This window comes from Anguilla rostrata, chromosome 5 (assembly GCF_018555375.3).
Source record: "Anguilla rostrata isolate EN2019 chromosome 5, ASM1855537v3, whole genome shotgun sequence".
In the NCBI taxonomy this organism is placed as follows: domain Eukaryota; kingdom Metazoa; phylum Chordata; class Actinopteri; order Anguilliformes; family Anguillidae; genus Anguilla; species Anguilla rostrata.
The window spans coordinates 54,616,143-54,630,984 of NC_057937.1; the positions used below are offsets into that span (position 1 = coordinate 54,616,143).

At 45.3% G+C, this 14,842-nt stretch overlaps 1 protein-coding gene across 2 annotated transcripts in view; it reads right to left on the reverse strand.

Moving 5' to 3' along the window:
* Nucleotides 1–14,842, reverse strand: part of LOC135255704 (cadherin-11-like) — a 61,947-nt gene that overhangs the window by 20,989 nt on the left and 26,116 nt on the right. Inside the window, exons 2-3 of one of the 2 annotated variants that reach the window (XM_064337228.1) lie at nucleotides 10,105–10,178; nucleotides 327–809 (exon numbers count right to left, since the gene is read on the reverse strand). In XM_064337228.1, coding sequence (XP_064193298.1) covers nucleotides 327–557 — 231 coding nt within the window. In that variant the 5' untranslated portion in view covers nucleotides 558–809; nucleotides 10,105–10,178. The remainder of the gene's footprint in view (nucleotides 1–326; nucleotides 810–10,104; nucleotides 10,179–14,842) is intronic. The other variant, XM_064337227.1, reaches the window with a different exon arrangement.

The following is a 14,842-nucleotide window of genomic DNA, read 5'->3' on the forward strand; positions in this document are numbered from 1 at the left end:
AAATGTACAGTGGAGCCATGTTCATAAGTGTCATTTCTCAGGACTCATAAATCACCGGGTTCCCAGGGCCCAGGCTCTCCGGGAGATGGAGCATTATTAAAAAGGGAATCCAATTCATAACCTTTAATCAACTGGGGGGGGGGGGGATCTGATTGCATTTAGCAAAATGGATGAATGATACAGCGCAAGGACTTCCTTCTTTGTCATGGAAATGCAGGCGACTTCATTAGGAATTCGCAGTGAAAGACATTAAATAAAATAAAACAGAATAAGCGGAATAAAATATCAAATGAAACGGAATAAAGAGCAGCTGAAAGCGCACTCACCCGCCCCACCAGCACGGGGTCCGGCCCTGTGTACTCCTCTATGACGAAGAACTGGTTCCAGACCCAGCCCCTCTTGGAGCGGTGGAGGACTTGGCCCTCCTTGCCCCGCTCCCTGTGCCTGTGCGGCGACAGTCGCCTCCGGTGGGCGTGGTCCTGGAGTGAAGGGGAGTGGCTGCACAGGGCCACGCCCAAACACACGAAAATCACCTGCAGCACAAGCCCCTCCCACATCCTGCTTCTTCCGCCGCCCGTCCGCCTGTCACCGGTAGTCCGCCCGGGCCCTTCCCGCGCCGCTCCTCCGCTGTGGCCCCTGGACGTATCCCTCCGCCGGAGCCCTCCGATCGGCCCCACACGCCTCGCTAAGCAGTGCCCGGTGCGCTGACCCTTGACACTTGACCCTTGACCCTTTCACCCCCGAATTCCGCCGTCGGCTCTGTGCACCATGTCAGCCCTGCTCGCTCAGCCGTCAGCCTCCCGGGGTTTCTGAAACGCAGAGAACAGGAAGTGCTCAGACACACAGAAAGGAGAAGAAGAAGAAGAAGAAGGAGCTCCGCACGCAAACGTGTAATTTTCTGCAAACTGAATTTTAATTGACTTCATAAAATATGAACACACAAATCCATTTCATCTGTGGCGCGATCCTCTAATTAAAAGAGCAAGGTTATGAGCTCCACTTATTGTTATTTAATCTGACATCACAACAGTTAAGCCCTGAGATGTGAATTTACCTATTCCCAGCACTGTGCACGCAAAAAGCGCTTCCTCGTCTTCAGAGCTAAAAGTACGGAAGATAGAGGCTTTTCTTTTCTCTCGCGATCAGTCTTCCAGCTGGACGTACTGAGCACATTATTCCGGAGATATCACCCTGAGCTCCATATGATCATCCCCTGACATTTTTCTTATGGAAAATCTCCTGAATAACTGAATTTCAAAAACACCTTCAAGGTTTCATCTCCCTATTTTTATGGATACAATCGTAAAGCATGGGGGGGGTTGCTGTAACAGTGCATCTCGAAGACAATGCAACAGATACCTCTCATTTAGTCCACATCATCTCAATCAGCATGCATGGCTACCCACACATATGGCGTAATGCAGATTATACAGGTGGTTAAACATCAAATAACCGCTCTGGTGTGTCAAATCATCCTTGGTGATATTACAAGTGCAGTCCTGCGTGAGTGGATATCGTGTTACACATCACAAATTAACGCAACGAGATAACAACACCAACCCAGCGATAGCTTTTTTCTTTTATTTTATTTATTTATTTATTTTTTTAACCATTCAGGTTCTGCTTGGCCAATCAGCGACGGACAGAAGGAACAAATTAGCCCGCTGGGACAATCCCCGATCGTCCAATGAGAGAAAGGGCGAGAGCGAGCGCGGCGAGCCGAGCGCTCTGTCATGCGCTGCAGGAGCAGTAAATACAGATGGCATACAGGAGCCTGGCAGTGAGGCAGGGAAATGGCGGCCCTAACTCAGCCCACCGGCCCCCTCTGTCAGCGCTCATAATGAAGGCCCGATAATGGCGCGCGCGCTCCAAGTCCCTGGCAGTAAACTGGCAGCTGTTTCTGAAAAGGAGACGTTTCTCCCCCCCCTCGCGTTATCGACGCGGCCACCAAAACGTCAAATCCGGGGGCCTGGCGTGGGAGTGCTTTTTTTTTATTTTTTTATATTGCCTCTGGCCCGCATCTCGAGTGGCGCATTTCCTCTCGAAGAAAAAGAAAAAGCTTCACAGAGGGCCAATGTTTTGTTTCGCTCGCAACATCTGGTTTTTTGTGGATAGAGGCCGTCGGAGCAGACGCTCGGTCTGGCAAAGGAAAGGCGAGTTCGTTGAAAAAGGGAGACAAATGAAAACACAGAGGATGGCATCAAACAAGTCGCACACCGAGCACCTTCCTGTGTGAGGTCACAGAGAGCTATCTGGCATCTGCTGAGCAATAAAAGCCCTGTGATTCAGAGACCATGCCTCTCATCTGGGGCTTGACTCATCTATCCTTAAAATGTCCACTTATGGAATTTACACTTCTGTTCTTCGCCCCTTCACCCCTTTCAACATATTTCCTTACCAAGGACTGGCTCTGGATCTGATGAAAAAATGTATATTTATGAAGCGCAACTTACTACCACATTAAGTCCAGATTCTAACAAACCGATTACCCCAGATTAATCTGACTTGCAGGCTGAAGTTATATATATATATATATATATGTGTGTGTACAGTGCAGTACAGTAGTGTCCTTGTTCAAAAAAATAAGGTAAAATGCAAAAGCACAAAAGGCGAGACTGTCAGGCAGCATATTCACTTCCTCTAGTGCTAATCTGTAACTGGATTTGTCACTGGGAGAACAGCGGCCTGTGGGGAAATATAGCAAGCTGACAACTGGGGACAATTAAAAGAACCTCTCTGGTGGTTTGAACCTGCAACCCAGCACTCCGGGGCCCTGATAACCTTTCACCGACCCAGTCAAAGGAAAGACAGAATCGTGGGGTAAGCTTGTGTGGAAAGAGGCGGAAAAATGATCTTGCTCTGTTAGCCAAATGGCTGGGTCATTTTACCGCTTGTCCTTGCACTGGCCATGCCTGCATATTTCAACGTGCTGCGTACCAGACCAGACCATAGAGTGCGGAAACGCTTTAAAGTGGCTCCTGAAGCACATTTATGGGAGTTTGGGGGGCACGAGTAAGACTGAAGGATGTTAAACAGGACACACATCAGTATGCTAACGTTATGAGTAATCCCCTCCATACATCGTGCGTTTTCTTTTTTTCATCCACGCACATAAATCATTGTGAGAGCGAGCGTCTCGGTGGACGGCAGCTCTGGAATACTCTCACCAATCAAACATTCCACAAACTGCATCATTAAGCGCCGGCTAAGGGCTCTAATATGCACGGGCGTAGGAGCTCATTAAAATTCTGACAATCATCTTGTTTTTTTAATTATATTTTCCCACAGCCAAGTGGGGCAGGCTGTAAAAAAAAAAAAAAAAAAAAAAAAGATAAAACAAAAGTTCTGTTGCAGCTTTGGAGGTGATTACAGAATGAGAAAATCCTGAACACACATGTGGAACACACGTTTTTTTTATTTATTTCTTCTTCCATTCTCCCCCTGGAAGTTATTACAGAAATCATTTATGTATTGAATGAATGAAAGAAAGAAACAAAGAAACAAAGAAAGAAAGAAAAAAGAAAGACAGAAAGAAAGAAGCAAACAAACAAATAAAGAAAAAAGAATTCAGAACAGTTCAGTGTCTAAAAACGCTCACTCTGTCTCTCTCTCTCTCACTCTCTCTCTCTCTCTCTGCCTCCTTCCCCACTTTCTTTCACCATCAACATTCCTGCTGGCTTGTTGCTTTGCAATCAGGGGAGGCGTCGGACGCGGCCCGTTCCAGCCAATAAAAGTTGAGTCACATCGGCGTAAATGTGATGCATGCCTCCGTCGCCCCGGGACCCCCCCCCCGCGGCGCGCGAGAGGGATCTGCCTTCTGCCGCCGCGGGTTTCGCGGACGCACTTCCTGCCTCCGCAGATGGGCGACGCCGGCGGGCGTGCCAACACAGAGCCAAATGAATTTTCCATGAGTCGCGGCGCTGCCCTCTCGGCTTCCTAACCAGGTTTTAGAGCGGGAAGGAGCCGCTGAAGAAGAGTCCGTCGAGACCGTTTCTGCAACGGCAGAGTAGTCGCTGTTTATTTACTGGTTTTTTTTTACCCCCCCCCCCCTCCCCACTCTTATATTGTTTTGGGAACACTCTTCTTTTTTTTTCACGAGCAGCCGTGAAAAGAGATTCTACCTTTGATTCCTCCGCATTGCTCCTGGGTCTGCAGTCGCATATCTGTTCATACGCTACCAAAATCTCAACCGGAAAAAATACAGCCATGGGAATTCCTCAGCAAGGCATTGACGTCCCAGTATTTTCAGAAAACAACCATTTTGAAGTCAGTAAATAAACACTTATCCTGTTGCCATTTTTTTCCCCCTTTTTTAATTATCGTTTGACTTATATAAGAAACCTTTCTGAGTCAACTATCTATGAAATTGCTTTTGTGTGACAGGGAATTGGAAAATATTATTTTTCCTCCTGTGTTTCTTCACACATTTTCAAGTTTTGGCTTTTACCAGATAATTATCTGTCTTGAGTTTTCTCAGCTTAGTAAACAGGTTAATATTTCAATATAATATGGGAAATAGCTATTTAATTTGCTTTCCTGTCCTGTTATCGTGATGGACCTCGCATAACAAGTGTTCCAGTGCAGTGCTGTGGATGAGAATGTGAATTTAGCACCATATGTATTTATTAATACATATACTGCTCAATAATTACATACTTAGACCAAGTATTAAAAAAATTAATAATCTACATTTACTTAATGCTGCCAATAGTTGTTTTGATGAGGCAGGTATGACTGCTGAAAATCGCAGTGAGTCTGCAGGAGGTTAATTTCTGTAAGCAACACCCCTTGTCGCCTTCAAAATAGCACAGCTTTGAATCTGAATCTTAATATTAGGCTGTTATCCCTTAATTATTGTTTTTTTTTGTAACCACACAACTTTTCAGATTCAGCCACATTTATTCAGGATGAAAAAAACCGTGGGGGGAAAAAAGATCAGACAGGAAACACTAATTGAATCAAATATAACGCACGGACTAATTCACAACGCAAATACATTTCTTGGCATAATTCTGTTGGGGTAGCAATCTTTCAGTAATTTGTCTGTGATTTAACTTTTTTCTTTTTTTTTTTTAAAGACCTTGAGAAGAAAAGCTGGCTGAGCGTCATCTTTAAGAACCAGATGGGCCTGCGGTCGTCTCTTCCCGGGGATCCGAGGTCTTCCGCATCGCTTTGATAGAGAAAGCAGGTGTGCCTCTGCCTGTCTGTGTGTGTGCGCGCGTTACAACACCTCTCTGTTGGACCCCATCTTTCTCAGAACTATTTTTTTCCCAAGAAGTTCTGTACTTTTTTTTTTTTTGCGTTTCCCTCCGTGACCTTTTCATACGACCAGAGGGTAGATTTGTTCTTTCGCGTTTCTCTGCCTCCTCTACCTTTGCATGGAGCCGTCATTACGTCCGCATAAATGTATTAATGAAACCGCGGCCGCATCCCCGTTATGTGGAGTCCAGCAAATTGGGGTGAAGCGATCAAAGCCCAGGACTGCAATCCCCTGCCCTCTGTCACAGTTTCGCAGTTTGACAGGTAATTGCACTCGTTCATGGAAAGAAAAAAAACCTCTTCTGAGAGCCGAAAGCTCTTTGTACTCCAGTTTTCTCTCCTTGACTAGCGGCACAACTCTCCAGAACCCAGTGGGCAAAAAAAAAGAAAAGAGAAGAAAATAAATCACAGCTCTGCTCGTGGAAAACAATGTCTTCACAGTATGAATCACGCTGTCAAGAGATGCCAACGTAGCACAGGCGAATTTGAATAAATTCTGGGCGTGCCGCATTCGGGTCGTAATTAAAAGCTCTGTGCGAGACACACGTAAAAAAAAAGAAGCTTGTTCCGTGTAACACGCAGCTAGACGGAGGCTCCTTTACATACAGCAGTAAAAACGGATGACGATACTGTGTCACGGGGCGACGGATCTTACAGGGGTGGCAGTGTGGCGCAGTCGTTAAGGAACTGAGGTTGTCATTCAAAAGCTACAAGTTTAATTCCCAGGTGGGTCACTGCCATAATCGTACAACTGTGAAAGATATTTCATTTGAACCGCTTGAGTAAATATCCAGCTGCACAAAATGGAAAGAAAGAAATGTGTGCAAAGAATCTGTCAGCTGCGCAAGTCACTCTGGATAAGAGTGACTGCTAAATGCCTGAACCGTGACAGAAAGGTTTGCCTTGTGACATCACAGGGAACTGGCCTTCAGTGGCAGAACGTCGGCCCCACCGAGGGAAAAGGAACTCAGCTGCTCATTAGCATTGTCTGCTTCCTGCTCTCCTTAATGGAAAGTCGAGAACCCTGCGATCTCACTCACTCGACTGCCACCCGATGCTTAATTGCCTTTCAATTAGAGGGGCTAATCGGCGTAGGTGTTCGCGCGCGCGCCGCCAGCAAAGCAGCGCTGATCGTCTTCCAGCGGCGACGGGCAGGTTCGTGTTCAAACAGGTGACTGACAGCAGGGGCGCTTTTCTTCCCCCGGGCTGCAGTGGGCGGAGGAGGAATCGCGGACGCGTTCCGCCGCGGCGATGACAGGTTTGGGCGACGGCGAACGGCGAGCGGCGGCCTCCGCTGTCACACCGTAGCGCGCGGACGGCAGCGCTGCACGAGGCGACGGCAGTCGTGGCAACGGCAGGCGAAAAAACCAGCCGAACAAGCCTTGATTCACGAGGCCAGGAGCATCATCACCGGTGCAGTCACTGAGATGGGCATAACCAGCAGAGAGGGAAATGCCGGCAGACCAGGACTGCTCCGGCACTTCACAACAGGCTTGAGCTAGGCCCATCCGCGGCAGTGCGTGGTGCACATCGTCGACGGAGCATAGTCTTTTTTGACAGAGCAAAGTTTTATGGTGCTGAACAATGCTCAGTAAAATGGCTGGCTTACCCTGAATAACCTGCCAGAGGACAACTACTGCAGGACCTGTTTTTGTCAACGAGCCTCAATGCAAGATGCAACTTTCAATGAAGGACAATAAAGAGAAGAAAGAAAGGATTAGAAACAAACCAGCTGCCAGAAAAATAACAGCAGTAAGCGACAGGGTGATGTTGTGGAGATTACCTTGTGACCAGGAGGTTGCAGGTTCGAATTTTAGATCTTTACTTTTTTGTTCACTCGATCAAGGCAGTTAAACTGGATTGTTTCTTACTGAGCTGTACACAGTGGTTATTATGCAAAACATATATAGCGAAATTTGACCTGAACATTTTGCTAATCAAATGTTTACTATAACTTAATAACATTTTAATACATAATCAGGGTATATCATCTTTCTTAAGGCTTCTGTGGAAGCTAACTTCAGTCGGGCAGTCATTTTTCTTTAAGTTTTAGTTGTGCGTGAGCGTGTTATTAGGTAATAATGGCACGCTGACTCATCACTTAATCATATGAAGTCTAAATCATTGGAGCGCTAAATAAAGTACAAAAAGAGACGGGGTGACTATATGCAAACTCTAAATCTGTAAACAAAAAAACAAAAAAAACATTTAAAATGACAATTGTCTTGTTCCCCATTTTTTACCGGCCGCCATCAGAAATGAAGAAAATTATATTACACTGAATGTTCCTCCATTCTCACATTTGTTAATGCAAATGTCTATATCTGCAGAGTAGCAGAGCAAACGACCTGCATGTGGTGAGATTATAGGGTTTATTTCAGGATAATATATAGCAGATGACCGCTGAATACACAAGATGGCAAAATAACAGTTTTGACTAAAAAGGATATTGATTTGATAATGGAGCAGGTCATAAAATGTAAGCGGCCATACATTTTATAGGCCAGCTACCGAACAATCTATCAAAATGAACGATTTATAGACATAAATTTACATTTTTTTATGCTCCCTCGGTTTATTAATTTGGCCCTCTTCTTGAGAAATCCATAATTGTTTCTACAAACGGAGGAGCAGAAGTAAACAGAATTGACCGGGATGAGAACCAATGCAAGAACGATCAATACAGCGCAACATTTTCTTTAAAAAAAGGTCAAATCGAACGAAAATGAGGAAGTGCGCTTTAATTCCGAGCAACGCCGACATTAACCAAAATCTCTCTTTCTGTATTTATAGTACAGAAGGCCTACTTCAAGGGAACCAAGGGCGGCGAATACACCCAGCGCCTCGCATTCACGAAGTCATGCTGCGCACCAAAATGCCAGGGTGTCTCACGATTTGTAAAGACCGATTTTTTGAACACATCAATAACGTCATAATTAGGGCTGTAATTATTATACCATTCTAATTACCATTTCAGATTTTTGATGTGTATCCAAGAATGTTAACGACCCGGCAATAAAAAATGTAAAAAAAAAAAAAGTCATTGAAGACATCTGCAGGTCTACAGCTTTTCCATCAGCTGCAAGGAGCCTCATCTATAATTAAACATGGGAGGTTAATAAATGCCACGTCTCTTCCCTTTTTGTCCAATACAAAGGCTAAGAATATTCCTTTCACACAAGGGGGGAAGTGACTGCATCTATTTTCCAGCTGTACAAAGACTCCAAACCGCCAAATCCCCCACCGCTCCACCCCCCGCCCTCTCTGAACCTTTTTGGGTCCCTGTCAAGAGCAGCCAGGAGGAGTGGCCCCAGTTTCAGACTACCCCATCCCATTGGGACACAAGGGGGTGAGTCGGGGGGGGGGGCAGGATACCGCAACGTCTGGGACTGATTTTAGGAAAAAGAAGGGAAAAATAAAATGCTTGGGATTCTTAGAAGCGGGGAACTGGAGACGAAAGAGCCCAGACTGCAGCCATGAGAGGGAAGGAAGGATGACAGGTTCAAAATGAAGATTAAACCCAGAGATAGAATATACTTTAGAACCTGGTGAAGAAGCAAAAACAGAGAAAAGATGAATTATTAGGAACAGGTCTCCTTGACCTACATTACTTATATTCTCCGATTGTACATATTCTAAACTGTAATAAAATAAGACGTGTGTGCATGTGCATGTGTGTGTGTGTGTGTGTGTGAGCGAGTGCATGTGCGTATGTGCGTGTGTGTGTATGCGTGTGTTCGTGTTTGTGCGAGTGCATGTGTGGATGTGTGTGTGTGTGCGTGTGTGTGTTCCATTAGTGAGATTTCTGTCAAGTATGAATCTGGCCACCTTGAATGATTGACACCTCCTTTGTTCAATTTATTTCTTTATTTATTTTTTAATAAGAAAGGGCCAGATATAAAATCACACAATAAAACAGATACATGTTCTTTCTGACAGCCATTCAACCAGACCCTCTCTGGGGCAGTCTACTTCTAAATCATCAAAACCTTGCTAAATGAAATCTGAGGTGCAATTTTAATATGATAACTGTCATGGTGAGAATGATAAAGTGAAAGCTTAAAATATTAAAAATCAGGTTTCGACAACACCGTTCTTTAAATTACATTTCAAAGCGCTTGAAGTTTTTTGGTTTCTTTCAAATTTTTGGTTGAACTACATGTTATTATTAACAGCAAATTCATAATGCATAATAAAGGTATACCATGTAGGATTTTGCAGCCCTTGTAGGCTCAGTGTATGTAAACAAAGCCGTCTGCTCCTTCGTCCTCAACCCCACCCACACCTCCGTCGAGGACACACCCTAGAACGCTACAAGCAAAATGGTGGTCTGAGATAGCATTTTTAGCAAAATGTATTAACATTAATTAGGCAGTGTTATAATGATCTTTACACAGGAAAAGTAATTCCAAGGTAACTTTTAGCAGCAGCTACCAAGCACTTCTTGCCACAGGCTCTGTAGCCACGCCCACCCCTTCCCACACAGAAAAGAGCACCACGCCCAGAAACATCCAGAACACATTTTAGGTGCAAACTCAGGTGCACAAATTTGGCTAAAGTGTATAAAGACTGAGATTGCCAGTGCATCATAGATATGCCTTAGCATAGGTATTTCATAATATTTTCAAGCAAAAAGTTCAGGGTAGTGATGTAATAAATCTAAACGAAAATGTTTATTACACTAAGGCCAAAAAGTTCTGAGGCCAAAGACTCAATCTTGCCACTGGAATAGTGCCACTGACAAATTACCGTGTGAAACTGACTGAGTTAGGTTTATATATAACACGAAGTATCATAAAAGCATTCATGAAATAGAACAATTGTTTGGATTATGCAAAATGGTACCTCCAGTGGAGTCTGTGTTTCAAACCAGCAAGCCTGTGCCCATGGTGCTCATGAGCAGGAACCAAATCCTGTTCCTTAAAAAAGAATGCTTTTATTAGGTTTAACAGAGAACCGCCAGCGAACATCCTGCACACACACCACAAGGGGAGAAAATAGAACTAAACCAATCTGTCTCTTCATCTTGCTTTTCCAGTAGCATATTACGAATACGCTAAACTTGCAATTTCATAGTCACTGAACTGATCTCACTCGTGGTTGAGTGAAACGGGCTCAAAACCATCTCTATGATCGTTAAGCTCACAAAGAGGATGTCAAGGCAAGGAGAGAGAGGGAGAAAGAGTGAAAAAGACAGAGTGGGTGTTGCAGAAAAAAAGAAAGCGCACATTTCCAAAGATCACGTCTCCTTATGAAATGCGTAAGTCAGCCAAGTGTTCTCTTCCTTGTGCATTAAATGCTCCCCTAGCCTACAGCAAGAAGCAGAGTTACGCTCATGTCTCTTAAAAAAAAAAAAAAAAAAAAAAAAAACTGCTCTTCAAATTGCTCCAGGCCGCTATCGCACATCAAATAAACCAAATTACCGCACTGTTGGTGAGAAATAAAAATCAACAGTTCGTTCCAAACCAACGGTAAAGGAAGGAGGATTTCACAGTCTCCTGACAGAGACTGAACGTGCTTCCAGAACATTTCATTAGAAGGGACAAGCCTGTATCTCACAGCAAGGCACTTTTTCAAATTATCGTCCACCTTACAAAGGCTTAAAAAGCCCATTGTGAGTGTTTTTTCTTTTTGCTGAACAGGGTGTGGATTGTTCTAACCTTGCCTGGGAGGCTGCACGCTCAACAAAGACACTCTGTCTGAGCCCTAACATCTGTTGACAAGTTGACCCTCCAAAGATACTATCTACTGCAGCATGATGGGAGGCTTTTTTTTTTCTCTCTTTTTTTTTGAGCTGGCTACGGTTTTGATGCACAGCGCCGGAACCCGGCGTACTTTGATCACGGGATCGGCGGTTAAACGCGCGGTGACGGAGACGCATCGGAGCCGACGGGACGAGATGACAGAGCGGAGATGAGGCCGCTCGTCCTCGATGTTCCTGGCTTCCTCAGGACGCCACAGGTAATAAGCTGTCCCCCTAATTCCCCGCATCGGGGGGGCCTTGACACACCCGTTTGCATACAGGAATCACGTGAATCGCATGCCGTCGGCTCAACGGATGATGCGACTTGATGAGCCTCATTACAAAGTCTACTGCATCCACCTCAGAACCTTCACCGGTCCCCAGGGGGAAGACTGTCCATCACTCTGTTCTTTGTAGTGCGGTATTGTGGTTACTAATTGGAAGTAGAATGGAAAGATGGGCTGTTGCATGCTGGGTCTCCAAAGAAGGCTTTGTCTCCTAAGATTCCTGAAAGGAACACCGGAGTGATTCTTGCTCCTTTGTGTGTAGACGTTATGAGGGGTATTCATCAACCTCAAGCTCTGGCTCGCCATTAAATGTGGTCTTTTTTTTTGTGAGCTGCGAAGACTGAGATGCTGGAAACGTAGTAATGGCCGCTTCTGTGCATTAAAGAAGTAGCGCTATTTGCTGTTATCCCGCGGGATCAAAGCAAACGCTAACAATCTCAGTGGGTTCCCGCAGTGCGCTACATCAAAACTGCTTGGCGTACTGCTTGTAATAGCCATAATCAATAAAGCAAAGTGCTGTTCAAGAATCATCAGAAGACTGCACCGTGCCCAGTGGTACCATAGTTAGCACATATTTACGCACAATTGCCTTGCTATCGTTGTTATTTTCCGACACGTAAACAAGACACATCCTGGCTGTTTTAGAGCTTGAGCGGGGAAGTGGGCGCATATCCAAAAGGTTGCTGGTTCAATTCCCAGGTGAGGCATTACCCCTGTAACCTTTGGCAAGGTACTTAATCTAAATTTCATCAGTAAATCTCCGGGCGTTTAAATGGATCATGCGTGCGCTATGTAAGTCACACTGGATAAGGGCCCCTGCCAAAGCCAATAAACAATGTTGCTTTTATAACCATGAAAATGCTTGTAATTTCCCAGACTGATGACAGGGGTAACCTTTGGCTTGCAGACTCGAAGAGCAGAGCGGGGGACGCCGGCTTATGGCTGGGTTCGTCTCCTGGTGCCTGTGAGCCTTGGGCTAGATCTTCCCTGGGCCCGTTCCAAGCAGTTAATGCAGCATTACTTGGGGGTTGCGTCTCGCGCCCCGGGCTTATACCTCTTTCTTAACGTACAGTACACACAATGGTCTTTTCTTAGACTCGGAAAAAGGGGGGTGGGGGATGCCTGTTGTAGCTGTGGCTTTCAGCCACGGCGTGAGTCCAATCCGCCATTTCGGGAGCACACAAAGAACGGGCGGGATAAGGGAGCGGCGGCGAGCTGGATCCGAGCTGCACGCGCTCAAGTGCTCGCCCCGTATGGCGGTTCGCGCGGAAAAACCCTCAGAAATTAATAAGATATTAATGCGACAGATATATCAAACGAGGCCAGGAGGGGAGGGGAAATCCTCTTTTGTGTTCCGGCGGGTGGAGAAATGAGATTGTTAATCCTCGCGGGATTACAATTGTTTTCTGTATCTTCCAATGTGATTCTTTTGGGGGGTTTATGGGCCACGGTAATCCCACCGGAAGAGACGTTTATTTCCTGACTGGATTCAGGTGTTATATGGCTGGCACACCTGCGCCAGGGATGTTGCGGGTCTAGTTTTCTAATTGCAATATCACTAACCTCTTGAACACAAATCCATAAAGAGGACTAACTCGATTTAATGCTGCACCCCCTCAATATTGCATTACAAGAATGGAAAGGACAGTCAGTGTGGTTTTCATCAACATTCTTGCACAAGAAAACAAAGAGAAACACAAATATGGTTGAGTCATGAGTAAATAAAGTATGTATTGATTTTAGACAGGAGGCCTCCCCACTAGCGTAAATATGTGTATGCATGCGTAAGATATAAACCATGACACACCAGCAGTGCTAAAGTAGTCAGCAGTATAAAGCTCAGCGCTATTGACTAGCCCTGGAGTGACATATATTCTCTATGTTTTCCTCAGTCTGGCAGGGTATCCACTACAGACCTTAAAATACGTTTGAATTAGTCATCAAAAACAGTGAAAATAGTGCAGCATTAGTTATTTTAGTGAAAGGGGTAAATGACGGCATTTCATATAACACGGGCCTCTTCAGCGATGATTTCGGGGATTTGTGAAATGCATGCTGAGGCCTCGGCTGAACCTTGATTTGGCTGCCTCCAGAAGCCGTGCAGTTTAAAGCTAACTTTAGCTGAAGCCAAATGAAGAAAACGTCCTCAAACACACCCAGGACCAGAGCTTCTGCAGTTCAGTATTGACAGCAGTGATTTGTTACGTCTCTAGTATACTTCCCTAACAAATTTTCCATCCATCCATTCCATATCTATACCCGCTTATCCTGGGCAGGGTCACAGGGGGGTGCCAGAGCCTATCCCAGCATGCATTGGGTGACAGGAAATCGGTGTAACTGGCGAGCGATTCTTTTCTCCCTACAGTCCACCTGCAGAGATGTGTGTCACTGTACTGGAAGACTGCAAGACCAGAGAGGTCACTCTTGTAAGGTGATGCGCTTTTGCCAGTGTTGATTGGTCAGGACTCAAGACCAGACAACTGGGTGCATCCCTATCCTGAAAACCAGCTCTTTAGCTCGACGTAAAAAAAAACAACAACAAAAAAAAAAACCTTTTTGATAGTCATGGTGAACACATATCTGTGATGTAACAAAGGCACAAAACTCCTCCCTATCCTGGAGATGGATCTGGTGACCCTGATGGACCGCATCCCATGATATCGGGAAAAGGCGGTTAATCTGTTTTCAGTGACAACCCAACTACCGCGCTAGCAGAACGTCAGCCCTCTACCATGGCAACCGGACCATAAATCCAGCCATTCCAGCGCATCTCTCAGAGTGGACCTGCGATCCGGAGCTGAACAACAGTAGCTGCTCTGTTGGCGGCCGTTCTCAAAGCCACCCGCTTTGGCTAAATCGACAGCGACAACAGGGTCATTCGCCCATGTGAGAGGTTACTGCCTCCGTTAACGTCGCCATTACACTGTGATTTATTCAGCTAACAGGCCGGGTCAGAGGTCACCAGCAAGATGTACTCACTTTTCCCCTCTCTCTCTCTCTCTCTCTCTCTCTCTCTCTCTAACTCTCTCTACCTCTCCCTCCCTCATTTGTGCTGATATTTTTCCCTCTTCCTCGCTGACGGATTGACTGATTGATGGATCAGAAGGAAATGATGCGTTCCACGCGTGTGAGCAGCCCCCAGTTTATGCTGGAATGTGCCCTTCGAGCGCGCACATACGTACTCACTCTGCTTCCTCTGCACGCTCGGGACGCACAGACAGACATCTGGAATGCGAGGCAGAGAGCTTTATGTATTCTCTGATTTCCTCCACACACAAAAAAAAAAAAATAGACTCCGGTGGATTCTAAATCCTGAACACAGAACAGTTTGCCAGGAACAATTTACAGACTGCTTGATTTTAAAAAAAGCAAAAGAAATAAATAAAAAAGAGATCTCAAAGTGCAATTCTCCACTGTAAAGCCATTAAGTCTGTTATAACTCAACTTGCTTTACCATTGCTCTGATACCGCGCTGTCATACAAAGTGACATTTATAAAGTGGGCCTGCACAACACAAGATAAAGTTCTGAGCAGGTCATTCAAAGTTGATTTT